A 25,354-nucleotide genomic window follows, 5' to 3' on the forward strand; every position below is an offset into this window, starting at 1 on the left:
ACATATGTTAGATGCAATACACATTTTGAACATTTGTCACATTTTTAAGATTGGTATTTTAAGTAAAATTATCCTACTAGAAATTTGTATTAAATTCTCCATTAAAAATGACGTTTTGCAAACATTTGTTTAGAGCCAGATTTATAGATTTTTCATAGAAGTATCGTAGTATGTATGGGTGAAATCAGATTTCTGTGGCACTGACAGGGGCACAGCCAGTGGGTTTTCGGGTAACAACCCACCTTAAATATTATTTTAAATTTATTGGATTAAAAACACTGTTGCAATATCTAGTTCTTTGTTTTAGAGAGTTTAACTATTTTATGGTTAAGGTATATCATTCATTGTTTTTTTTGGATAACTTTAATCAGACGTATATAGTTTCATTGTACCACATATAGATTCATTGGTTGCAAGAAAAACATACAGGATGCATCACTTAAGCCCATGACATACTACAATTATGGCATATGTTGTAGCTCAATAACTTATTAATATTAATTTTTTATGCATTAATTTAAATTTGGATACTGTCAACTACTGTACTTTGGTGATCAGAATTTGGTTTTATATCTCGTACAAAATGTGGAATTTGTTACTACATTACCTAACTATTTTATATAGTAGGGTGGGGTGAGATGTGACACCTTTCCCATATAATATATAAATATCCTGATCGTGTTTTAAACAATTAACAATGGTCTATGTGAATCATAAGAATACGGTTTTATAATTCTTTAAACTTTCTGTGTTTACTACCAAATGAGACGGGAAAATAGATTGAAAAGGTGTCTACTTATACTTCTTCAGAGGAAAACAGAAAATCACAAACTCTCTTTAATTTGATGTAATTTTAAAAACAAATAAAGCAGAATTGTCAACAATGTTGAACAAAGAACGAAACCAAAATTCATGACAGACAGTAAGTTCACATTAGAAACATTATTTTCTAGGAATACAATCTTCTTGTGTGAAGGGGTACAAAAAAGGAACCAGACGTAGAAATAGACTGGAGAAACATTATCATTAGAACTTCAACGACTTTACTTCAGCTATAATAGGATTGTCTTCAAACAATTCTGCGCACCTTTAAAATATAAGAAGTATATGTAAAGTATATGTTGGTCTATAATAACAAAATTATTCAGAAAATTATTGGATTAGGTGATAAAAGAATATTTAGAAACATTACAAAACCCCTAGATTTTAGGACTATTGACACTTCCCTTCAGTAGTTTCAGTAGCCTTTTAAAACGAATGACCTTTTCTTAATAATTTTTTTTACGGTTGTTATTAATTTGATCTTTACAAACTCCCAGAATAAGTAAAATTTATGTTATGCCAAGTAAAATTTATGTTATGCCATTTAAAATAGAAACAGGTCTTCTTGAAGAATGAAGAAACTTGAAAAACCATGGTATTTAGACAAATATTATCTCACCTGTTTACTCCCTCATATCCATTTTAACAGGTGAATCATTATTCAGTGTAGGTGACACAGCATTATTTTGGGGCGATGACTCCACATTATTTTGTGGTATTGTCTGTAAGTTTTTTAGCGGCGATGACTTGGCATTTTTTCCCGGCGATGATTTTGCATTTTTTGATTGCGCTGACTCAGCGTTTGATTTCCGTCTTTTTTTCTTTCTTCCTGTGTAAAAAGATCGCTTTACTCTCTTCATTTTATAAGGGGAGGAGGTTGGAGGACCGAGGTATTCATCATCATCCTCTTCTTCAGGATCTAAATCAATTGGAAGAATGAATTCAACATGTCTGCCTGATTGCGCCATGTCAAAATGGCTAGTGTCCCTGCCTTCAACCTAGAATCTACAGGTTCAAGACTAGAAGCTACATGTTCAAGACTCATAGCTACTACCATTGTGGTTGTATGTGTCTAATTGGCCAACTCAGTGTTCACTAACAGGTTATCTCAATATCCACCATACATAAAACAAAAATTAAAAAATCCAAGAAAAATAACCATCCACAAAGTTATACGTGGTAACTGGTAAGCGGGCACGACGACTGTGTTCCGTGTTATAATGACTACCATTACCCCTCCATGCGAGTAAGGAAGTTAACATTCCTTCAAATTGCTTAACCTCGTGTGGCCGGAAAACGACAGTCGTTATACGTGGGTGTTCTGTTCCATGCACCTTGTGCCAGCTTACAAGTTACTGCGTACGTAACTTTGTGGGTGGTTGCTTTTTTTTCTGCATGGCTAACAATTTAGACAACACATTCGTAACCACTGGGTTGGAGCAACTGCCGTTAATTGTCTTGCTCAAGAACACATACTCCCACAATGGTAGAGGTTTTTAATGAACAGTGTTGACCACAATGCCTTAGCGTAATTACCCAACATACCATCAGATTCTGTTATGGCATCACTGAGTAGGGTTTCCTCTTGTGTTACAGGTTCTGGAATTTTTGGAACGGGTGTTTCACTGCAAACATATCAAAATGTTAACTTGATGTTCTTATACTTGCCTAAACATGTTTCAAACTATATAAAATATTGGTTAATGGGCCAAATCTGTTCTAAATCTCAGTTCCTCTAAAAGGACCTCACTCATATAGAATAAATATAAAATACTTGCAAAAAACTGTTATAAAATCATGCTATAATATTATTTTTGTAATTAGGTGCAAATACCCTTTTTGTAACTAAAACTAAGTGACATTTTGTAACTGTTTTTGTAAAAGTATAAATAATGTGTGTCATGCATTAACCTGTATACTTAAAAAAAACTTTATCTTTAAACATATTTATTATAAACTAAATTTTTACATAAAAAAAGAATTTTTTACATGGTTTTATTTTTCCTTGGTCGGCCTCGTTTTCTTGGAGGTGGTGTGCTGACACCTAGTGTTGGAACAGGAGCGACTGGGGCTTTTTTTGGAGACGGCATCTGGACGTTCTTTGGATCAGGGAGAACTTCTTGCTCTGGAGCAGAAGAAGGACTCTCCAAATCCTAATAGAAAGCAACTTTTTTAACATTTTGTTTTTAAATATTAAAATCTTTAAAAGTTTTTTTTTGGAGGAAACACTGCTACTGGTAAACAATTAGAGTAAATATAGTGAAAAAAAAAACGCTTCAGTAGAAAACCCTAAAAGAATGTGTTGGGAACCCCTAAAAATGTTATTGGGAAACATTTAAAAAATTTAAACATAAAATAGTTGGAAACACTGTTCTACCTCATCATGAATCTCAGACGAACCATCAGGGCCAAGCATTGAAGCGCAAATTGCGGCGATTGCTTCTTCCATCTCGTACTCAGCTACATTCGGATCGTGGTCCGTACAACAATCATATTTGTTAGGGACGCTGGGCAAAAGTTGATTCGCCACGTGGGACGAACAGAACGAGTTTGGACAGAAATGACAGAAGTTTTGGGCACGACGGCCGCAAAAATCACAGTGGTGCCAAGGGCACTGCCATTTACCTGTTGTGTAAAAGTATTATTAATAGTAAACGTTTTTTTATTTATCTCTATGAATACAATAGTGAAGATCATGCCTTTTACTTGTGTTAAGTAATAGTATTATTTATAAAAAAAAAAAATTTTTTTTTTTCGATAAGATAGGGAAGATCATATAATTTAAAAAACGAAAGACGAGAATTAACAGCAAAACAATAGTTGTAAAAAATGGATCAAAAATGTAGGAAATACCGTTAGCACCTAAATCTTATGTTTCCAGATCAAGTTTTGAACAATTAACAACTCCATTTTAGAGTCTTGAGGGTACTGTTATTTAATTTTTAAATACTTTTGGTTTCCTACCAAATGAGCGAGACGAGAAAATGAAAACATTTCCCATCTTACCACACCCTACTATACACCATAAATACAGTAATTGTAAATGAAATCTTGTCAGATGGGAAATGAAATGTCAGAAATACAGTACATTTTCATTCTAGATGAGTCGTGAAAGTTTTATTTACAGTATTTGTATAAATACAGAGTAATAGAGTATTATTGTATTACACACCATACACTACTACAGTATAAACCACAAGTAGAGTATCTCAGACACACACAACATAAATACAGTATAGTAGGGTGGGGAAAGATTGGACACCTTTTTATTCTATTTTCTCGCCCTAATTGGTAGTAAACAAAGAAAAATGCAAAGAATTATAAAATCGTATCCTCATGACTCCCATAGACAGTTGTTAGTTGTACAAAACATGATCAAGGTATTTGGATATTATGAGCTAAAGGTGTCCCATATTCCCCCACCCTACTATATATAATTACATTATCATAATATACGAACCAAATGGTGACTTGGTAAGTCGAAGACACCGAAGACAAAAAGCCCGTTGACACGCTCGAACGTCGCAACAAACCAGAGTGCCAACTTGTCGGCAACGGAAACAAAAATCGTCGTGTTTCGGAACATTTTTCGACTCCTGACGACGACGTTTCCGCTTCACTGATTTTCCATTGTTGCCGTTTTCACCCATTTGTGGCTAAAGATATTCATAGAAATATTATAATGCTGTAATTAAGCACAAAAAAAAACATACAAATTTGGGGGTAATGGGCCAATTGTGGTCAAAAACCCCATAGGGTGTATGTTTACAGTACCTCACCCGTACAGACTAAGAGGGTCCTACAGCACACAGAACAGACTGGTTTACCATGGTGCAGCGTAAAGAAATATTTGTCTGCCCATATATCATTAAACATTGCTTTCATGATCAATTTTTCTTCGTTTTGCTCTCATTATAACTGAACCGGGTAACCCCTATGCTACAGCATTGGACAACTTCATTGAGTTTTTGTTTTATTTGGAAGTAAACAGTGACTTACCTTAGGTCTTACACCGATGAATCCACTACAGTTGGCTGATCCACACATGCAAGGTGTTTTATCGTTGCCGAGACAGTCCAGGTTGTAATTAAACATCAGTTCTTCACCTAAAAGTGTTTAAACTTTAGCGTTTAAAAACGACACTAGTTATAGCATGGAGTTCTGTTTCATACACCTCGTGTCAGCTTACGAGTTATCACTTCTGTAACTTAGTGAGTAATTGTTTTTTAGAGTCCGAACAACCCATTAGTGACCACTGGGTTGAAGCAACTGCCAGTAAGTGTCTTGCCTAAGGACACATACGCCCACAATGTTAGCAGGGCCGAGCCTTGAACCTGCAACCTTTGGGCTAGAGGACACATAATAAATAAACTATTTCTTTTAAATTGAAAAGGGAAGGTTTTAAAACATGCCTAAAATAAATAAACAACTATTTTTTAAAAAATGAGAAAAAGGAAGGGCTCTCAGAAAACAAAAACAATTTTTTTTAAATGGGAAATTTTTCGCGCCCAAACCCCTTGGATGCACCACTGTACAAAACATACACCACATACCATCTTGTATCTCCCTCAATGCGAACAATCCAACCCTGGTGTCTCCGTTCACCATCCACTTTTGTGTCTCACAATTTGGATCACATGAATGGTTCATGAACCGTGAATAATTGCCCTTTGGACCGGCGTCAATAATCCGATCCTGATGAAAAAATTGTCATATCTTTACCAACAGTGGCGAAAAAAAAAATTTAAGAGGGAAGCAATTTCCCGACAAAATTTTAATAAAAGGGGGGTTGCGACCCACCCTGGCTGCGCCTAGGGTGCACAATACAGAATATTTAGGTAGTCTAGAATACTTTCTTTCAAATCTAAAATTTAAAAAAAACACTGCAAAACGTTTCCTTTCGAAAGTCCCACAAACACAAGAATCTTTTTTTTCAAAATTATTAAATTTTAAAAATTTGTTAGCTTAGTTCAAGAGATGATGTATGATGACGTCATTAAACAGAATACCGAATCCCGTAATTAGATTCGAATACAAAAGAATTCGAATCTCCCGGATTTGACATTCTGTAATGTGCATTCATAGCCGCGCCATTGTTTTCCAACATTGTGTTTTGTTAATGTATTCATGAAACATGATGTTACAATTGGCTTTCATTTCAATGTGTTGTTTTCGTGATCTTGGCTTAACAAAACTTTTATTTAATACAAAAAAAAAATTGTCTTTCATTCTATATGAAAAAAAAACAAACCATTAAAAAACATTGCGTTTTAAAATGTAATAACTGTGTGACCCTGATCTAGTGCTTACAAAGTTGAACAAATTTTTTGTAAAGAAAAAAAAGTAAAGATCTTTTACTACAAAAAAGGTAGACAAAAATCAATTTTTTTGTGGCTGCACTACTGCATATAGATATGTACTCACTTTGTCAATAGTGAGCATGTAGAAGTTTGTGACATTATTCTTATGAGCGTCTTCTATTCTTCGCATGCATTCCTCGCTATCTACTAATTCACCAACGTATTCGCTCACAAATTCACCCTAAAACATGGAAATATTATATACAACTTCTTAGAAAACATGGAAATTTTATATAAAACTGTTTAGGAAACATGGAAATTTTATATATACACAAACTTTTAGGAAACATGGAATTTTATATATAACTTTTCAGCATACATAGAAACATAATTAATTTACCCTGCAAAAATCTAAGCAAAAACAGAAATTAATGACATAAAAAAATGCATCTATCTGAAATTTTTTTTTAAAGTAATTAAGTTAGGAAAAAAATCACCCACTAAGTTACATACATGGTAACTTGTAAGCTGGCATAAAGTGTATGAACCCCCCTGTTATAACGACTATTGTTTTCTGGCATGCGAGGATAAAGCAAGTTACATTCAACCATTTACCTATACAATATTATAATGATCTGGTGCTACGAAAACAGAGACAAAAATTAAGATACACATACGCCTAATTGGTGTGAGTGCAAAAGAAACAGAAAAATAATAGCCTACAGAATAGATTCTGATTCAAAGAAATTTAGCTGTAACGTATTAGTCTCACCTTTTTGATCAAATCTTTTGCCCTCAGTGCCCACCCACCCCAGGAAGTTTTAAACACCTCAGAAGAAGGATATTCACGTTTCTGAAATCTTTGGTTCTGACATTTTTCACCTGTGGATTAAAACACAATATTTATTTACATTTTTAAAATTTTCATTTAAAAAAAAAGTTAAAAAAAAAGTATTTCATTACACAAGAACTCTATTATGAGCACCAGATCATGGTTAGATTCGCAGAATTTATTAAGGTGGCTGTTCACAGTATCTGGAATTTATCCATTTTGTCTGTTTTGTCCGGATTTCGATGCCGCATGGGGAACTCGGTAATGTGTTTGCATACGACTTCGCAGCAAGCGAATTCGCATGCCGGATACTGTGTACAGCCACCTTTACAGTTTTCATATTTATACATTTTATTTTTAACTATTATTCTGTTATACGCTATCCTAAAAGATAAAAAAATTCTCAATATTGAAATGTTAAAGTAAAAAATTATTAAAATAAAAATGCAGCAGAGGTGTCCAGTAGGATTACCTTGGTAATAAATGCCACATATCTAACACTGATCTGTTGCTCATATACGAAAATGTAAAAGACAATTCTATTTGAATGAGAGACTGGTGATGCCATTTAGGCAAAATATATATATAATATAGTAGGGTGGGGGAAGATGGGACACCTTAAACACATAATATCTAAATATTGGAACTGTGTTTTAAACAATTAACAACGGTCTATGGAAGTCGTGAGTGTACGATTTTATAATTCTTTGTTTACTACCAAATGGGACATAAAAACAGAATGAAAAACGTGTCCCATCGTCCCCCACTCTAATATATCTTTTATTAATGAATTGGGTTGTCTTGATTTTTGTCTGTTACATTTTCGTAGCAACAGACCTTTTTTCATTTATAAAAAAAAAATTCATGCACTCACCAGCAGGGCAGAGGTCAGAGTGACACTCATACATCAACATTCTGTTCAAACACTCAGATTCAGGTCCGCATGGATTCGGATCAGTTTTCTTACAAATGCAACGAGCAATCTCGCTCAGCTCGGCAGTGTATATCTGAACCCCACCCACTGGTTTGTTGGTCTAAAAAAAAGACAAAAATTAATTTGTTGGTCTAAAAAAAACAAAAGTTAACCGTTTTTTTTTTGTTGTTTTTAAAAAGAAATTAAGGTTTTTTATTTGTTGACCCCAAACAATTGCCAAATTAAAAGTTTTAATTTTTTGGTCTCAAAAAAGAAACTAAAATTAGAGTTTAGAAAAAAACAAAAGTTAAACGTTTTTTTTTGTTGATTTTAAAAATATTTAAGTTTTTCATTTGTTGACCCCAAACAATTGTCAAATTAAAAGTTTTAATTTTTTGGTCTCAAAAAAAGAAAACAAATTAAAGTTAAAAAAAACATGTTTTTATTTGTTGGTATAAAAGTAACTAAACTTAGAGTTTTCCATTTTATTTTAAAAATAAAATTGGCAAAAAATATAATGCCTGTCATTGTAAAACTGTCTCTAACCCAGAGGTTACGGCTTCAAGGCTCGTCGCTGCTAGTATTGCGGCATATGTATTTTCAGGCAAGACACTTGATGGCAATTCCTCCTACCCAGTGGCACCCCATGGGTCATCCAAATTGTCGCTCTTACATCTATTACTATCAAAGTCCATGTCACCTACGTTTGGCGAAGTGGCTGACCCCAAAATCTGGTGAGGCCTATGCGGTAGCACCAGGGTTTTAGGGTAATGGGGCAACCCTGGCCTAAATCGAGGGCCCAAGCCATGCCACACTGCAGGACCCCACCCTCATAGAATAGAAAGACATTCCCACCTTAATATGCTTGTACATTGGCCTTTTCTTCTGGGTTTTAACATCTTGTAATTTCTGTCGATATGACATTAACTCTTCAAAGCTCTCTTGCGCCTCCTGGAGGGCTTTATTAAATACGCTGCTGATTCCCCTCGAACAATTCGTCGATGTTGCTCCAGTATCCCCTTCCTACGAGAAAAAAAAGGAATAAATTATCTTGAATGAATGAATGTAAGTTATTTATTCTCGCGTGGCCGGAAAACGACAGTTCCCACAACATGAGTGTTCTGTTTCGTACACCCTGTTTGTTTCATACACTTTATCACCTGATTTAAACTGTTTGTTCAATTTAAACAAGCCCCAAGTTTTCCCCATTGAAAAATTTAAACCCAGAAAATGATATGATTGGCTTAATTTAAACATCAACTGAAAACATAAAAAAAAGCTTAGGGACTCCCAACTATTGAATAATTTTAACTTCAAAAATGTCGGATTGGTCAATTCAAATTTAAAAACGTTCTGATTGGTCAAATTAAACTTTGAAAATGTTCTCATTGGTTAATTTAAACTTAGAAAACGTTCTGATTGGTCAATTTGAACTTAGAAAACAGTCTGATTGGTCAATTTGAACTTAGAAAACGTTCTGATTGGTCAGTTTACCTGGTAAGCGAAGACTCTCCTCTTATTTAGCCAAAAGTAATCGTTTGATCCAAAGAATCGAACGACAAACTCTCCGATCCCGTGATGCAAGCGCTGGATGTTGTCGGGAATCTCATTGGGATGCGTGATCTCACCTGGCCACCACCTAACAAGAAACCTCATTGTTTAGAAACATGAGAATCTTTTCTTTGTGGGTGAGGTCCTGCAGTGTGGCAGGCCATGGGTCCTAGGATTTAGGCCACGACTGGCCATTACCCCAACACCCTGGGTGCTACGCACAGACCTTACCAGTTTTTGGAGCCTGCCTAAGGTAGGCGGCAAGGGCTTTATTGGCTCACGTCTTACATTAACAAATGCTAGACAAAAGCCAACATAGTGAAACAACCAGATAATTAACAAAAAAAAATTAATCTCAAACCAAATTTTTTCAAAAATAATTGGAGTTATGTATTGTAATTTTGCCTGTACAAACAAATTTCAAATCATAAAAGAAAAAGCAGGTCTATTTTTTTAATAGCACTTTTCAAACAAAGAACTAGTCGTGTAATTGCGTTTTTAATCTAATTTTTGTATTAAAAAAAATGGCTGCTTATAAGACAGAATAGCGTCCTCACCTGTAAGAACCCAGTTTCACCCAGACTATCTCCCCATATAGCGGTCTCTTCTTATATCGACAATCCCGACAGAACCATTCACCCTCCGGGGTTTGGGGAAATCCCACACAAAGGGGGTGAAAGGCAGCGGGGCAAGTCTCGCAACACATTAGTTGACCCCCTGTGGAAAAAGAGAAATTTTTAAGGCATTGAGTAGAAAGTACATTAAAAGTTGCCATTTATGGTCCTAAAGGTAGAAGTGGCTTGAGTGCCACATGTTTATAAACTTCTAGTTTTGAGTCTAAAATAGCTTTTACCCTGCTGTTATGTGTCTATACAAATGGCCACTGGCAAAAAACTACACTTGAATAAATGAGGTACCCTATGTTTGCAACTCTAGGTGTTACTGTATTTCAGAAAAGTAAAAAAAATTCCAACTTTTTCATAGTAGTGCCTATGAAACTGGGCCAGAAGCATTCACATTACATTTCATGAGATGTAGGCTCTGTTATACCTTATACTCACTGCCAAGCTGATTTTTATGAAATGCATTATTGGTATCAAACTATTCGTATGTGTCTGATATGTATTTTATGACAAAAACAAATAAAATTTAAAGAATAATTAATTATAAATGGCTTGTATGTCTGCTAGGTGTAGCAACCGCGTCTTTTTCATCCAATTAAATGTAAATATGTTTTTAATCGCAATCGTGTTTTAACACTTGTTGTTTTGCTGCTATATCCTGTCTTTTCATTTTAAATATTTATTCTTCGCTACGGTAATCGAAAAAGAAAAATAAAGTTATTATTTTTATTATTAATATAACAGTTTTAGCTGTAATGTATTAATATCATTGCTTTTTCCTATTATAAAACTAAACTTACCTTTTGAGCAAACAAAACACCAGCTAACATGCACAGGTTGATGGTGAGGGGTTGTTTTTAATGGCTCAAAATGGTCGGGACAAATTATATTTAAACCAGGTAACAAAATAGAGCCAGCAGCTATGCAGTCATCACCAATATGAAACGCAGTCGGACACCGGATGCATCTATTGATATTAAAAGATTAAGTGAATTAAACCAGCACAGTGGCGCAGCTAGGGGGTCGCGAACCCCTCGTTTTAAAAATTATAGAAAAAAATATAAAAAAAAATTATAAAAAAAAATTCTTGCTGCGCCACTGGACATGCATATTGTTAAGGTTATAGGCGCCAAAACTGGGGTGGCAGAGGCAGGCCTGTTTTCGACACTACATTATTCAGTAAACATTAGCACCAAATTTGTTTTAAAAGGATGAACGTCTAACTAGTCCTGCCTTCCCTGTATTCTAAAAAGTTCGGTGCCTATGAATTTGGTGAGAGGTAATTTATATTCACATTCATTTAAAGGGAAAAGTTTAATTTTACAAACAACAGGTCACATACAAGTTATTTTAAACAGGTCAGGACAAGAGGTCCTCTGTCAAGGTACGCCATGGGACCTAGGATTCAGCCAGGGTGGAGAATATGGGCCAAAGAGTCATTTTATCCCAAATATTTTATGTTTTATATTTTTTAAATTTTTTACCAAAAGGACACCTAAAATTAAAAAAAAGAAGATTTTTTACCAAGAAAGCACCCAAAAATTTTTAAAAAAAGTTTTTTTACCAAAAATGCACCTAAAAGTAAAAAAAAAAAGATTTTTTTACCAAGAGAGTCAGAAAAAATTAAAAAAAAAGTTTTTTTTGCACTACTATACATAAAAAAACAAAGCACCTGCATAGGAATTTTACATCCATACTAACCTGAACATTTTGCATCGGTTGGAACTTGCAACATTGGAATCTTCTTTTTCTTTAGTAGTGCACGTCCCACATTGATGTAATGTACATTTGCTGCTGTTTAGTATTGCTTGTCTGTTGTAATATAAAAGAACGTTACACAATAGACAAAATAAATTAAGGGTTAAAAATAAGTTAGTAAATGCAGGCATAGTTACATGCGGTTTTTATTATTGGAATCCAGAAAAATCTGGTTTTTGGTTAATGCAATAATTTCTAAAACACACAGAAAAGAAAATGCTTTGTTGTGGAGATTAGTCATATTTAATAATTTTTCCACCCTGCACTATTTTCCCACCCTGCATAAATTTCCTACTTTGAAAGTTTTCCAACCCCTCATAAATATTCATCCTGTACTATTTTCCCACCCTGCATATTTCCCACACTGTACTATTTTCTTACCCTGCACACAACCCACATCAAAACAATGAACCTCTACCTTTCTTTCTCTTTCTCTTTATCTTGTTTCTTCTGATCATCATCATCATGTTGAAGGAGAGCTATCTTCCGCTCTGTCAAGCACGTTGTGTGATACGAACGACCGCATTTCGGAACGGAACATCTCTTGATTTCTCCGAGGCTATCATCATTACTGGAAGACTTCTTGCAGATAAAGCAAGGATGATTGTCTGGGGGTAAAGAGAGATTACCTCATGCTCACTGTCAAGGTATAACATGGGTGCCATTTTCATACACCAGACAGTAGACACACATGGTGTATTCATACACCTCATGCTTACTGTCAAGTTATAACATGGTTGTCTTCTTAAACACCAGACACACATGGTGTATTCATACACTTCATACTCACTGTTAAGTTATAACAAAATGTGTATCTTATACATTAAACACAATTGGCATATTCATACATCCCATGCTCACTGTCAAAACATAACACATGTGTCTTTATTTACATTACATTTCTAATCCTGTAAACCCCACCTTCTTTACAAAGCTTGCAAGTAAAACTGACGATTGACGTAATAGCTCCTTCCTCCAAACAACGAGGATGGAAACTAGCGCAGCATCCTCCGATGCAGTGAACCAGCTCCTCTTCATCAGATGCAGATTCACATTTCTGATCAAAAGTCGCAATATTAATATTTTAAATTACTGATTTTTTTTAGTCTCGCGTGACGGGGCAGTCAGTTGTTACAGTAGGGTGTTCTGTTTCATACAACTTGTGCCAGTTTACAAGTTATCATGTATTTAACCATTAGAAGTTCAACTTGAAAATAAATAAACATAAATGTCTCGTTTGTCTGCTAAGTCTAGTGACCACGCTTTTTTTCTTTAAATTAGGTTTTAACTGTAAGCTTGTTTTAACAACTATTGTTTTGTCGCCATATCCTGTTATTTCGTTTAACCATTAGAAGTTTAACTTGATAATAATTAAACATAAATGCCTTGTTTATCTGCTAAGTCTAGCGGTCTTGCTTTTTTTCTTCCAATTGAATGTAACAGGTTTTGTTATTTCGTTTAAAACATTTCCAAATCTTCGCTACCGTAATCGGAAAGACAAATAAAGGTAAATATTTTTTATTAAAAATATTTGTATTGACATACCGAGCAGATGTTTTCTCGTTTGGTATTTGATCCCAGCTGAGGACCTCGGCTCTTCAACCTCTTTATTCCAGGAGCATCCTCGGAGTCGGCTTTGCTCCCGTTGCTACTCGTGTCATCCTGCTGAATGGACTTCTTCCGGGAAAGAAGAGCGGAGGATTTGGATGCTGGAGATTGAACGGCGGAATCAGTTTCTAAAAAAAAAATTTAATTTTAAAAGAATGTTTCATCAAAAAAGGGTTTTATTTGGTTAAAATATTTTAGCATGTTATAAGATCAGAGTAATTAATAATATTTTATATTTTGTGTGCGAAATGAATCAGAAGTGGCTGAAAGTTCAGGGTGTTTGTGTTAAAATTTAAATTTTTTAACATTCAAAATGAGATTTTTTAAATATATTCTAAATTAGATTTTAAATTAGCTCTTTTAGTGTTTTTCCCAGGGGTCTCTAATACTAAAAACAGCAATCTCAATACTTTAACATTCAGGCCAAAATGCTACTTACGTGTGCTTGCTGAGCAAAACTTTTTGTGGATTTTGAGCGAACGTTTGTCAAAGAAACTTTCTTTACAACCATCGCAACTAAACGATATATCTCCATTGTTTTTCATTGGACCTGAAAAAACACACAAATGTTTTAGAATGAAAAATGGGATGGGCCAAATCTAAATCTTAGGACCCATGATGTGCCACGCTGGGGGACCTCACCCACATAGAATAAAACAGCATAAAAAATGATGAATATGTAGGGGGCCAATTAGAGTACGTTTTTATCGTATTTTTCGAATTTTTTTTTTTTCACAATTTTTGGCTGGAAATTTTTTTTCTACAAAAGAAGCCAAAAAACAAACATTTTTTACAAAAAATGAGGTATTTGGATAGAGGACCCTAACTTACTTGAGACTTCTTTAGAGTTCTTGTTCAAGACAGAAGATCCTTTGTTAGCAGCTGTCAAATAAGATGAATCACATAAGAGAAGGGTGAGGTATAGGTAAGACATAACAGGCGCCAAACTAGGGGTAACAAGGGGGGCAATTCACCCCAACTTTTACATACCAACTTTATGTGCCATATCATTCTATAACAAAAGAATAAGAACCCTATACTTTTGTTCTCTGTTGATTTGCCCTGATATGTATTGAATAAACGAGTAAATGAATGTAACTTACTTTAAACTCGCATGGCCGGAAAACGACAATCGTTTTGACACGGGTTTTCATACACTTCGTGCCAGCTTACGAGTTACCATGTATGTTACTTTGTGGTTTTTTTTGGGAGGGATTATCATTTGAGGCAGGCGCGCTAACCAACTGTGATGCGACAATGAACCACATTATTGGCATGTCTTAAAACTATTTAAATTGAATCATGCATTACTGCTACAGTTCTCTATATGTATATAAGACACAATCAGTGGTGCAGCCAGGGGGGGTTTCGGGGGTCGTGACCCCCCCCCCCTCTTTTAAACCAAAAAAAAATAATAATATTAAAAAAAAAAAAAAATTTTTAATTAAAACCTCCCCCCTATTTTTTACTGGCTGCGCCACTGGACACAATATATAGAAGTCATAATTCAGCCACATAATGTACCAGCAATTCCCGCACACCACCGCTTATGTTGGCCGAGTGAATGCGAACTACGATAAGAAGCAGGACATGAACTACATTTGAACATTGTACTGTCAGGTGTCTGTAAAAAAGGGTTGTTTAAGTTTCTGATTTTTTTTTATCGCTGATGTTTTAGCAAGGTTTCCATTTTAGTATAAACAAACTAATTTATGTTGGTAAAATTAATGACGTAGTAGTGTAAACAGAAAAGATTCGGAATTCTAGATTCGAAAAAAAGTTTTTAAAAAAGTTAGAATACCTAAATTTTATTTCAACGGAAACACCTAAAATAAAAGTGGTTTATATATTACATATAGACAATTTGTGTTTTGTGCAACAGATATTTATCTTATTTAGAAAAGTTATCTGCCATACAATATCTTTCGCCCTAGTTAAGTCATTTTTGACCAAGTCCCAACGCATGGCAGAAGAAACCATGTTTTTTACTTTGATACAAACTTCTCAACTTTTTTTAAAGTGATATAAATTTTTATGACAGAAAATCCGTTCTTTTAAAATACATTTCAAAACAACTCACATCAGAAGATTTTTTCAATGGTCTTCCTTTCTTCTTTGGGGACTTATCATCTGATGACTCCTCCCTCTCAATGATGCTACACTTCCTCTGCTCCTCCGAAGACAGAGCCTCCCACTCCATCCAGATGAGAGCCTCGATTTGCTCCGGAGTAAGTTCAGGTTTTTGAGCAGAAACCTAAAATTTAAAGACATGGAAATCATACAAAAAAACTTATGGTTTTGACAAGTTTGGCCGGGCAAAAAAATACTACCAAAATATAAAATCTGTTTTTTTACCACTAAACATAAATTATATTAATATATACTGTTGGGTCTGTTGCTGCTATGCGTATTATACTTGTACTTTGGCCCTTCTGGCAAGAATTTTGAAGTTTTGACCACCTAGAGTTTTGACGCACTGACGACCTATTCAAGTTTTGACCACCTAGAGTTTTGACGCACTGACGACCTATTCATTTTTTTTTTTAGAAGATGGAAAAAACAACATTTTTTTGCCGGAAAAGTGAAAATAAAAGTATATATAAGTTATATTAAGTGCAAGGCTGATATAGTTAGAAGTGGGAATTGAAAAGTATAATAGAAATAAACCTACAGCTGGTTTATGTTTCTTGCAGTAAGCAATAAACAAAGGGTCCTTATTTCCTTCACAAGCGTCAACATCTGACTGATTCAAATGACCTAAACAGAAAAATAATTAAAACAGAAGTTTTAAACCAATATTAATACAAACAAAGAGTTGGTAAATATTTTTAGTGCGCCATCTTTAACTTAGATATTATTGGTTCAAGGCTCGTCGCTGCTACCATTGTGGGCGTGTATCTGTCTTTGGGCAAGACACTTGACGGTAATTGCTTCAACCCAGTGGTCACTAATGGGTTGTCCAAATTGTCAGTATACAAAACACACACACACAAAGTAACATACTTGGTAACTCGTAAGCTGGCAAGAGGTGTATGAAACAGAACACCTGTGTTATACCGACTGTCGTTGTCCAGCCACATGAGGATAAGCAAGATACATTCAATTTACCTAGTAAAGTTGCCACAACAGGTTTTGATAATTTTGTGGTGGCTGACTTTTTCACTCCTCTTAGAGGATCGTCTTGATTTTTATTCGACTGCCCCTTTTGTAGTCTCTTTACTGTGACTTTTTGCCTCGAAACTTTAGTACTGTCCGCAGAGTCAGCCTGAAAAACATAGGACCTGGTTAACTTAGGAAAGTCTAACTTTGTGCGGCAAGTCTGTGCAGCAGTGTTTGTCAAAGGTCCAGTTCGAAATCGGTAAAAACAGTGTTCACAGATAATTTTTTGATGGCGGAAAAAAAGCTGATTTTTGCCCTTACTGTTCTGGATTGAGAAACACTGCCGCCCAGCTCTGTGAAGCAAAACCAACGAAAAGAACGAAACAAAAAACATGAAACTTACATTAACTAAAATAGAACTAAGAACTGGCCAGGAAGAAGAATTTTCTCCAGAACAGTAAGAGTAAAGAATCGCGAACTGGCCTTTTACAAGCGCACCGATGTACAGACCTGCCTCATCAACTGAGAAAGTTATCAGACCACTAATTCACTACCACTCTCTTATAGAAGATATTTAAATCGACGTACATGATATGATTTTCTTGTTCTGGAAGCTTGTGGACGCTTCTTAGATGTGCTAACATCCATTAAGTTAACAGATCTGCTATATTCGCGGAGCCGAGACTCAGGGAAAAGATCAGTGGGATATTTTTCATGATTGGTGGGGAAAATACCACTGGCTGTGAACTGGGATGTGATTACTTCTTCCGTAAAACCTTCTTGCCAAATATCAGTCACAATGTTAGTGATTTGCCCTTGAGTGTACTTGGTGTCTGCTGAAGTCTTACTGCTTTCAAACCACAACTTTGCTTCAGCAGGAACTTTTCCATACGGAAGTTCAAATGAGCATTTGGTGTTGGAGTATGGAAGCTTTATAAGTCTTATATTACTGTTCATATGATTGTTAATGAAACCAATAGGCAAGTGTTCGTATGAGCCATCATAGAGTAGTAGAAGCGGGCGCTGTGACACTGCAGTGAGAAAGTTTTTGAACCAGTGCTCAAATATTTTAGCAGGGACTCCAGGCTTAGATGCGAGCCCAAATTGAGTCCCCGGAAACGGAGTTTTCCTCTCTCCAGAGCACCACGCTACCTCTCCTTGGAAGATGATCATTGGAGGCTGTTTATCACCCGCTGCGCTCACCGCAGCTATTACAGTCGTCTCATTTTCCTCGTCTTTATTCAAAACAATCTCATGAATGCAGTATACACTGTACGGGTCTTCTTCGAGGGCTAACTCCCGCATATAACCTTCCAGTTTGTCTAAGAAGCCGTATACAACAAAAGGATCTGGCTCATCAGTTCTTATTTCTTTTTCTTCCAACACAATATGATTCCGCACGCAGAAATATTTCAACCATAGCTCTGTGACTTCTTTTGATCGAGAGTATTTCAGATCATCCCGAAGATGAATGGTTATCATTTCTCTCGCTACTTCTTTTGTAACTGACCAATTCCACTTTCGAAGGGTCCTCATAGCGTCAGCAATGCTTCCTTCAATGCCTACAGTCAAATTAAGCATCACGTTTTCAGGTTTCTGTCTTATTTTCGAAATGTGGGCAACACTTGAAGATTCTTCCGAGCTAGATTCAGCATCTTTACCAATTTGGATCCATTTCCGCAAGCTGTACAGTCCTCTTTTCTTTTTCAATCTTGAGCATCGTTTCTGCTCCTTGAGGCTTTTTGGTTTCACATGTTTATGAACTTTGGTAACTTTTGCCATGCCCTTACGAGCAGCATCAACTTTTACATACCTGCCTCTGCTGTTGTCCCGCAAAGTTGTAAAAGGAATATTAAACGTCTTACCAGCTTCAGCAATTGTCAGTGACTTGTTTTTGATTAGCTTCAAGGCTTTCATGAGATCTGAGTACGTGTAATTCTTTTTAACGAGTTTTCCATCTACCCAGCGATGTGTGCGAAACTTTCTTCCCTCATGGCTTATAGGAACATAAAACCCTTTACCGTGGTTTAATTTTTTGGCGTTTAATTTTTGATTTAAAAATTTACTTGACTTGGACGTGCTTGGTTCAAGTTGTTCAGCATTTTTATTATTTTCAAGTGTTTGACTTTCTTCTGTAGCATTATCAGGTAAGATTACAAAATTCTGATTTTTTTCTTTATTCTGGTCTTGGTCTGCGATATTTTCCGTATCGGTTGAACCAGATTGCGGAAGGGTGAAATTCATATAAAAAATATGTTTATTTTGGTTCATGTTACGCAATCTCAACCCTTTAGGTGCGTTACTTGGAAGAGACTTCATCAATTTAAAGTAGGTTCGCCGATTTTTGTTCAGCAGATTGCGCAATGTGTCCATTGGGATGTTATACCGCTCAGAAATCCGGCACGTACGGATTTTAGCTTTCCATGCATCATCCATCGCCTTCAACATCCTGAAATCTTCAGAACTTTCAGTCGGAGAAAGACCCAGTTTCCGCATCGCATTCTGCAGCTCCGGAGTTGTGATATTTTTTTTCCCGATGGCCTGGGATTGCTTCATCATCCTTTTCAAAATTTCCCGCTCTTGCTTGCTGGCGTATGAAGATCTATCGCTGCTGAGAAATATGAAGAGGTTCCGATTCAAGATCATTTTTTTGATCCTGTCTTCAATTGTGGATTCCGCGGGCATCTCTTGCTTGATCCTTTTATAAACCCATTCATTCCTATCAATGCTGCCTCTCAAAGTGGAGGGGGGTATGCCGTACTTTTGCCCTAAAACAGTGACAGATCTCTTCTGGTCTTTAGTCCAGTATTCATCTATAGCTTCGAACATTTGCCTGTCAGAATGTTTCGACCGTACGTTGTGCCGTTTTTTCAGCGACAAAACAATCTGACCTTGCATGGCAGCGAAGAAATTGATTCTCTGCACTAAACCTTGGACTGGAAGACAAAATTTTTCTGCTACTTCCTCCATTTTACCTCCAAGCACCAACGCTTTTAACGCTTCTTGAAATTTGTTTTCATAGACAGGACCTTCTTTTTGCGCTTGTTCAGGATATTGCTCCAAGTACTTTAATGAGCCTTTGCTCAAGTAGTAATTCCAAGCGTCCGTTACAACAGACAAGGATATTTCAGATTCCGAAGTAGATTTCATATTCGAAACATATTTGTTCATTTGTTCCAACACAACTACAGGACTCAAATTAGCTGTTAATTTCTTAGGGGTAGTAATTTTTTTCATGCTTTTATTATTGTCCGTAGATGACCCATAAATCCTAAGCCTTCGGTTTTCTTCCATAGCTTTAAGGTGGTGGGCAGGGCCGTGTATTATCACGGACTTCCCACATAAAAACAGCCCACAATCGCTATGGTGTTTTATCATCAGTGATTTGACCCCGCTTGTGTAACTTGTGATCACAAATCGAGGAATATCAAAGTTGTAAGCCACTGTGTTGGTCGGAAAACCGTTACTGATACAGTCAAGGGCGTCCAACAGATCTCGAATGGTGTACCTGGCACGCCCGAAACCTCTGGTCTCATTAAGTGCCGTACATGAGCATTGAGAGTAGTGTTTCAAAGGTGGACGATCGCTATAACTTTCGTCGATAGCAGATGCAACTTGAACAGCTCGAGATTTAGAAACATGGCATCCTTGCGCATCATTTGGGTCAGGATTCACTGCCAAGAGACCGAGTGTATTGTAGAAAAACTTGCTTTTTTCGCTCATTTTACTATCTGAGGTAGATGGGGGATGCTGTGAGGTAGACTGGGCTGCAGGAGAATGGGATTTCTGGCCAACACCACTAACTAAGTGAGTTAATTCGCTCAGAGAACTGTTAGCTAATGGTAAGCTAGTTGTTTCTGTAGGGAGTTCTTTGTTAGATGGTAGTGCCCTATTTTGCTGAGCAAGGATAGTGAAGTCACCCACGTCCGAACCAGGCATGGATGGTAAAGATTTTCTCGACTTTTTTGAGTCGTATGAAAGCAAAGAAGGGTGAAAGATTGAATTTGAGTGATGCGCACTTGGATTTTCTGATACACTGGAAGCATTATGACCATCAGAGATTGGAAACACTGTTTTTACAACATTAAATTCTCCGTTGTTGTCATTGATGGCTTGATGAATGAAATTAGAAAAAGAACACTCATATGTAGAGATTGCTTTTAACCCGGAAATTTTTTTATTAGTTCCAATTGTGTGGCTTGTAGCACCATCACGTTCATTAAAACTTGACTTTTTTTCAATACTGGCAAATAAATTGATTTGGCAAAAGGGGTCAACGGCTAGCAGGTCTTCAGTATCAAAATCTTGCAGTTGAAGACTGTCTTCCTCAACTTGCTCCTTTAAATTACATTAGTATTTCAGTGTTTCCTCATATATTTTAACCAGCTATATTTCACAGTGCTCTGTTAGTGAAATAACACGAGCAGGAAACACTGTTGACTGCTCCGAAAATTAAATTTTTATTTCTAATTTTTATTACAGTTTTGGGACAGGATTTTTAATGCAAATGCTACTACAGGTCGTGTTAACCTGTAAACATAAATTCAAGTATTTTTACAAAACTACTTTTACTGTGGACTGCCTTATCCAGTAGCTAGCTAGGAAACACACACATGTTTATTGAATTTTTCAATTTAAAACTTATCAAAAAAGTATGTGCAGTGGTGCAGCCAGAAAAAAATTAAAGGTTTTTTTTTCAAATTTTTTTCGTTATAATTTTTTTTTTTTTCAATTCTTTTTTTGTTATAAATTTTTAATTTAAAAAAAACAGAGAATTCCCTCCCCCTGGCTGCGCCACTAAGTACATGTAAAAAAAATAAAACAAAACTGAACAAATCACACTCCAACACTTAAAGCGATACCTCATCTTTAAAAGGTAGCTTCTGCAGTTTCTTTGTGTATGGTTTAAAGTCATATTTAAAATTTGTTATTCTGTCTTCAACAGAACATGGTACGGCTTCAGCAATCTCTTCAATTGCTGAATTCCAAATAGGTCGCAACCTAAAAAGAAATGTTTTAGAAGACCGTAATTGATTGATTTGTAATATAAACAAGAATCCTGCAACTTGTCATAAAGAAAGATACAGGCTTAAAAAAATTGACACTTTTATTGCTTTAGTAGATGTTTACAGTTACAGCTAGTTTTTTTCATTCTTCTTTAAAATTCAATCTTTTGGGAAAAGATTAGACAAAGAAATATTGTCCTGGGTCGTAGCACAATTGTTGGCAGACCTGCCCCTAACCTAGAGGTTTCACTTTCAAGGCTCGTTGCTGCTACTATTGTGGGCGTATGTGTCCTTGGACAAGACACATAATGGCATTAGTCAACCCAGTGGTCACTAATGGCTTGTTTAAATTGTCAGCCATAAAATAAAAACTCACAAAAAAACAATCACTCACAAAGTTACATACGTGGTAATTAGTAAGCGGGCACGAGATGTATGATACAGAACATCTGCGTTATAACAACTGTCGTTTTCACGGCCACACGAGAGTAAATAAGTTACATTCATTCAAACTGCATACCGTATTGGAATTTCAGACTTTGGCACTTTCTTCGTAAGTTTTTTCTGTTTGTTGATGATGTCACCAATGATGACATCATAATCTTCAGCGGACTTGTAAGCAAAAATCCGTTGCTCAGTTACCCAACCCCGCTCTGGACTGTCACCAAGAAATTGAACGTGATACATGCGGATGGCTCTCCCACTACCTGTAGTAAGTTGTGCGTTAAAAATGGTAGCCAGAAATACTGTTGTTTTTATAATATAGTTCTACTAGCACTTATCTGCGTACAGACGTTTCGGCATATTATATATATAAATACTAGTTTGCGCTGTTGAATACGCTTGTTTTTTAATATAGTTCTACCAGAATTTATTTGCGTACATGTGTTTTGACATATTATATATATATATACATAAATACTGGTCTTTGCACTGTTGAATATGTTTGTTTTTTAAAATAGTTCTACCAGCATTTACTTGCATACAGACGTTTCAATATACTACGTGGGCTATACATTAAAACTGTGTGCCGAGTGTCATTGACCCAGATAAAAACGATGTGTATAGGGCATTAAAACACAGGTGGTATGTGAATAAATTCCAAAGAGCTATTTTAGAAACAAGTTTAATATGCCTAGCAACAACAGTCTAATATATTACATGGTTTATATAAATATGTTTTGACAATTTACCTCGCATTTTTGTAAATAGATTCTCAATTGGGTCAGTTGTTATCATGCATGGCCATAAGGGATGTCCAGCTACATACGCCCACACTAAGTCTGCAGACTTCCACAATATTGGTGTCTCAACAACTGGTAACTGTAAAATATTAATTTTAACTTAGACAAATATTTTACTGTTTAGGATTCGTTTGGAAATTTGGCTAAAACTAATTTGAAAGGTATTTGCAAAAATAACAAATAAATTTTAAAAGCAAAGCTTTATATATATTTGAAATGAATATTAACAGAAAAAGAAAATGTCAAATACAAAACTACAAAAAATGACTTTTTATGTGTGTTATTGCCACATTAATTCTTCTTTAAATTCGTTGTAATTAAACTAAACCAATAAAAGTAATTGGTATTTAAATGATAATTGATTACTTTTGGTTTTAATTCAAGTGCAGGTGATGGTTTAGGAACTTCTTTAGGGCTATCATCATCATGTGACTTCTTAGGAACTCGTCTCCTTTTGGAAATTCTAGAAAGTCAAAAAATATGAAAAATGGCGTATTTTATAACTAAATCGTACCAAAAGTGCATTCCGAAAAAACAGCTAAAAGTGCGATATTTTAAGAATTTTAGGCCTATACCTGGTTTTAAATGCAGTTATTCGTCCCATGGCCGCTAATTAATTTGATATTAGCCCAAATATGTACCAAAATACATGTGCAAAACTTAACATCAAGTGTGGTTTCTCTACACTTTTATTTAACAATAATTGTACCACAGAATGTACGTTTTTGCACATGTATAATATATATATATTAAAAGAGGACTACCATGTTATGGAGACTTGAATTGAGCAATATTTAATTTTTTTAAACAATTAGTATTAAGAACATACCTTGGGGATTTTGTATCTGAAGAAAGACTGACTCCATTTAATGAAGGCAAACCTGAAGAAAAATAGAGTTTATGGGCATATAGGTTTTCAATATTCTTAATTTAACTATTTGTGGCCTAAAGTAAATTATGTTTTGGTTTATAAACCATCAAATTGCGGTGTTTAACACTCAAACACCAAAACTTAAGACAACAGTTATTTTGTTTATAAAATGTCGGGTATGCACGGCATAATTCTTTCCACCCTCCAATTAACTAAACAATGAACCAAATCTGTTTCAAATTAAGTAGGTTTTTGTACATGTTTGCATACTAATTTTTAATGAAAGCAAGCGCTAGCGTGAAAAATACAAATTTTAGGAACTGCCATATTCTGCAGACTGGTATACTTACTTTGGTTTACAATTTTGTCAACAATATCATCTAAAACTTGGCGTAAAATATTTGCATCCTCTTCAACCTTTTCCGTTTCAATTGATTCAATTTTCACCATTGAAAGTCCCATTTTTTTCGCCTCTGTAGTTTCAGGCACTAATACATCTGATGTTTCTTCTGTGTCCATAGGAACAGTAATATCTGTTATGTGTTTTACAGTGCCTGTATGTGTGTCACTATTCGGTGTAACTTTAACACCATTGTCTGTGTCCATAGGAGCACTGGCATCCAATATGGTTTTTACAGAATGTGTGTGAGTGTCTGTGGTATCTTTCACACCACCGTTTGAGTCCACCTGCCCATTGCATATTATGTCCCCTGCATTTTCTTTCACAGCAATTTCATCAGTAGCTGCAGAAACGTGCGCAGAAGGTTCAGCATTATTCACATCCATTCAATGCTTGCCTTTTTTCTTCTTTCAAGCGAGATCACATCAAAGTATTAACATGAAAAACCTAAAAAAATACTGGTATATCAATATATTTAGTTGGCATGAGAACATTCATAAACCTTGTACTTATATGCATTCAATGCAGAATATTTAAAGCTAAACAGAATCAGGCTAAGAAAGCATTTAGATAAAACTCTTATGGGCTATATAACTAAACATACACAATGTTGCATCTAGCTGACTGTTGTTGAACACACCATACACTGCTGGAGATAAAAAAGACAATACCAAAAGCAAAAAGAAACAAATTAATATGTAAAACATCTTAAAACTGCTAAAATACCAGTGGAGACAATATGTTAGTCAATTTATATATTAACTCTTTTAAAATAACACACATACAAACATACTTAAACCTTTGAATGTTGAATGTAAAACCAAAATGCAATGCTAATTTAAATGTTAAATCACTTTGTGAGACTTGTGCTTTGCATACACAAAACGTAAACTTGGACATCTGCCATACATAATAACACACCTAACTATTTGCCTTGCCCGAGCACATGAGAAAATGCGCGCCAGTGGCCAGACTTAGGTCACGTGAACCGGGTATGGCGTGGCGGAACTGTGAAAGGAACCAACTCGTTGAAAAACGTTGGTCTGTGAATGTATTTTGCTTGTTTTTTCGACTTTTTAGGGTGAATTTGTTCAATTTTTTACTTGCATATCATTCTTTGTTAGGTCCAATCAGCTAAAATTGAAGTTTTTTAAGTTTTAATGCGGTAATTTGTAAAAATACAGCATGAAAGACGCGCGTTTTAATTTGACTAATGTCAATTTTGATTGTTCAATGCGAAACAAAACGCCATTTTGAACCGACTTTTATGTATAACACAAATTCAAACCAATTTCTGTTATATTTTGTTATCAGTATTGGTAAAAAT

The 25,354-nt window shown here is 35.4% G+C and overlaps 1 protein-coding gene across 3 annotated transcripts; it reads right to left on the bottom strand.

Moving 5' to 3' along the window:
* Window positions 1–831: 831 nt before the first annotated feature.
* Window positions 832–24,986, bottom strand: LOC149727035 (uncharacterized). Of its 3 annotated transcripts, XM_089890576.1 has the most exons (33): window positions 24,827–24,986; window positions 23,978–24,474; window positions 23,586–23,637; window positions 23,123–23,219; window positions 22,706–22,835; window positions 22,033–22,219; window positions 21,369–21,507; window positions 17,095–20,844; window positions 16,516–16,672; window positions 16,079–16,164; window positions 15,488–15,661; window positions 14,932–15,031; window positions 14,239–14,289; window positions 13,847–13,957; window positions 13,345–13,535; window positions 12,721–12,856; window positions 12,218–12,407; window positions 11,743–11,853; window positions 10,842–11,008; window positions 9,976–10,135; window positions 9,362–9,506; window positions 8,723–8,890; window positions 7,829–7,988; window positions 6,895–7,004; window positions 6,247–6,363; window positions 5,376–5,517; window positions 4,822–4,928; window positions 4,283–4,478; window positions 3,200–3,447; window positions 2,812–2,975; window positions 2,368–2,447; window positions 1,442–1,741; window positions 832–1,087 (listed from the first exon to the last, which is right to left on the bottom strand). In XM_089890576.1, exons 2-32 carry the CDS (start codon window positions 24,411–24,413, stop codon window positions 1,446–1,448), a joined length of 8,358 nt encoding a protein of 2,785 aa, XP_089746702.1. In that variant the 5' UTR covers window positions 24,414–24,474; window positions 24,827–24,986; the 3' UTR covers window positions 832–1,087; window positions 1,442–1,445. The 3 variants fall into 3 exon arrangements, with proteins under 3 accessions (XP_089746702.1, XP_089746703.1, XP_089746704.1); XM_089890577.1 differs by lacking the exon at window positions 24,827–24,986 and having other exon boundaries at window positions 13,345–13,508; window positions 23,978–24,807; XM_089890578.1 differs by lacking the exon at window positions 24,827–24,986 and having other exon boundaries at window positions 1,442–1,651; window positions 23,978–24,807.
* Window positions 24,987–25,354: the final 368 nt, after the last annotated feature.

Source organism: Ciona robusta, chromosome 12, assembly GCF_009617815.1.
Source record: "Ciona robusta chromosome 12, ASM961781v2".
Lineage (NCBI taxonomy): Eukaryota > Metazoa > Chordata > Ascidiacea > Phlebobranchia > Cionidae > Ciona > Ciona robusta.

Excerpts from the sequence above, each read along its gene's own strand:
- LOC149727035 (XM_089890576.1), bottom strand. The coding sequence starts at position 24,413 with ATGGATGTGAATAATGCTGAACCTTCTGCGCACGTTTCTGCAGCTACT. Across the intron at positions 16,165-16,515 it reads TGTTGTGGCAACTTTACTAG|GTCATTTGAATCAGTCAGAT; the intron begins GTAAATTGAATG and ends TTTTCTGTTTAG. Across the intron at positions 8,891-9,361 it reads GGAGAGTCTTCGCTTACCAG|GAAGGGGATACTGGAGCAAC; the intron begins GTAAACTGACCA and ends TTTTTCTCGTAG.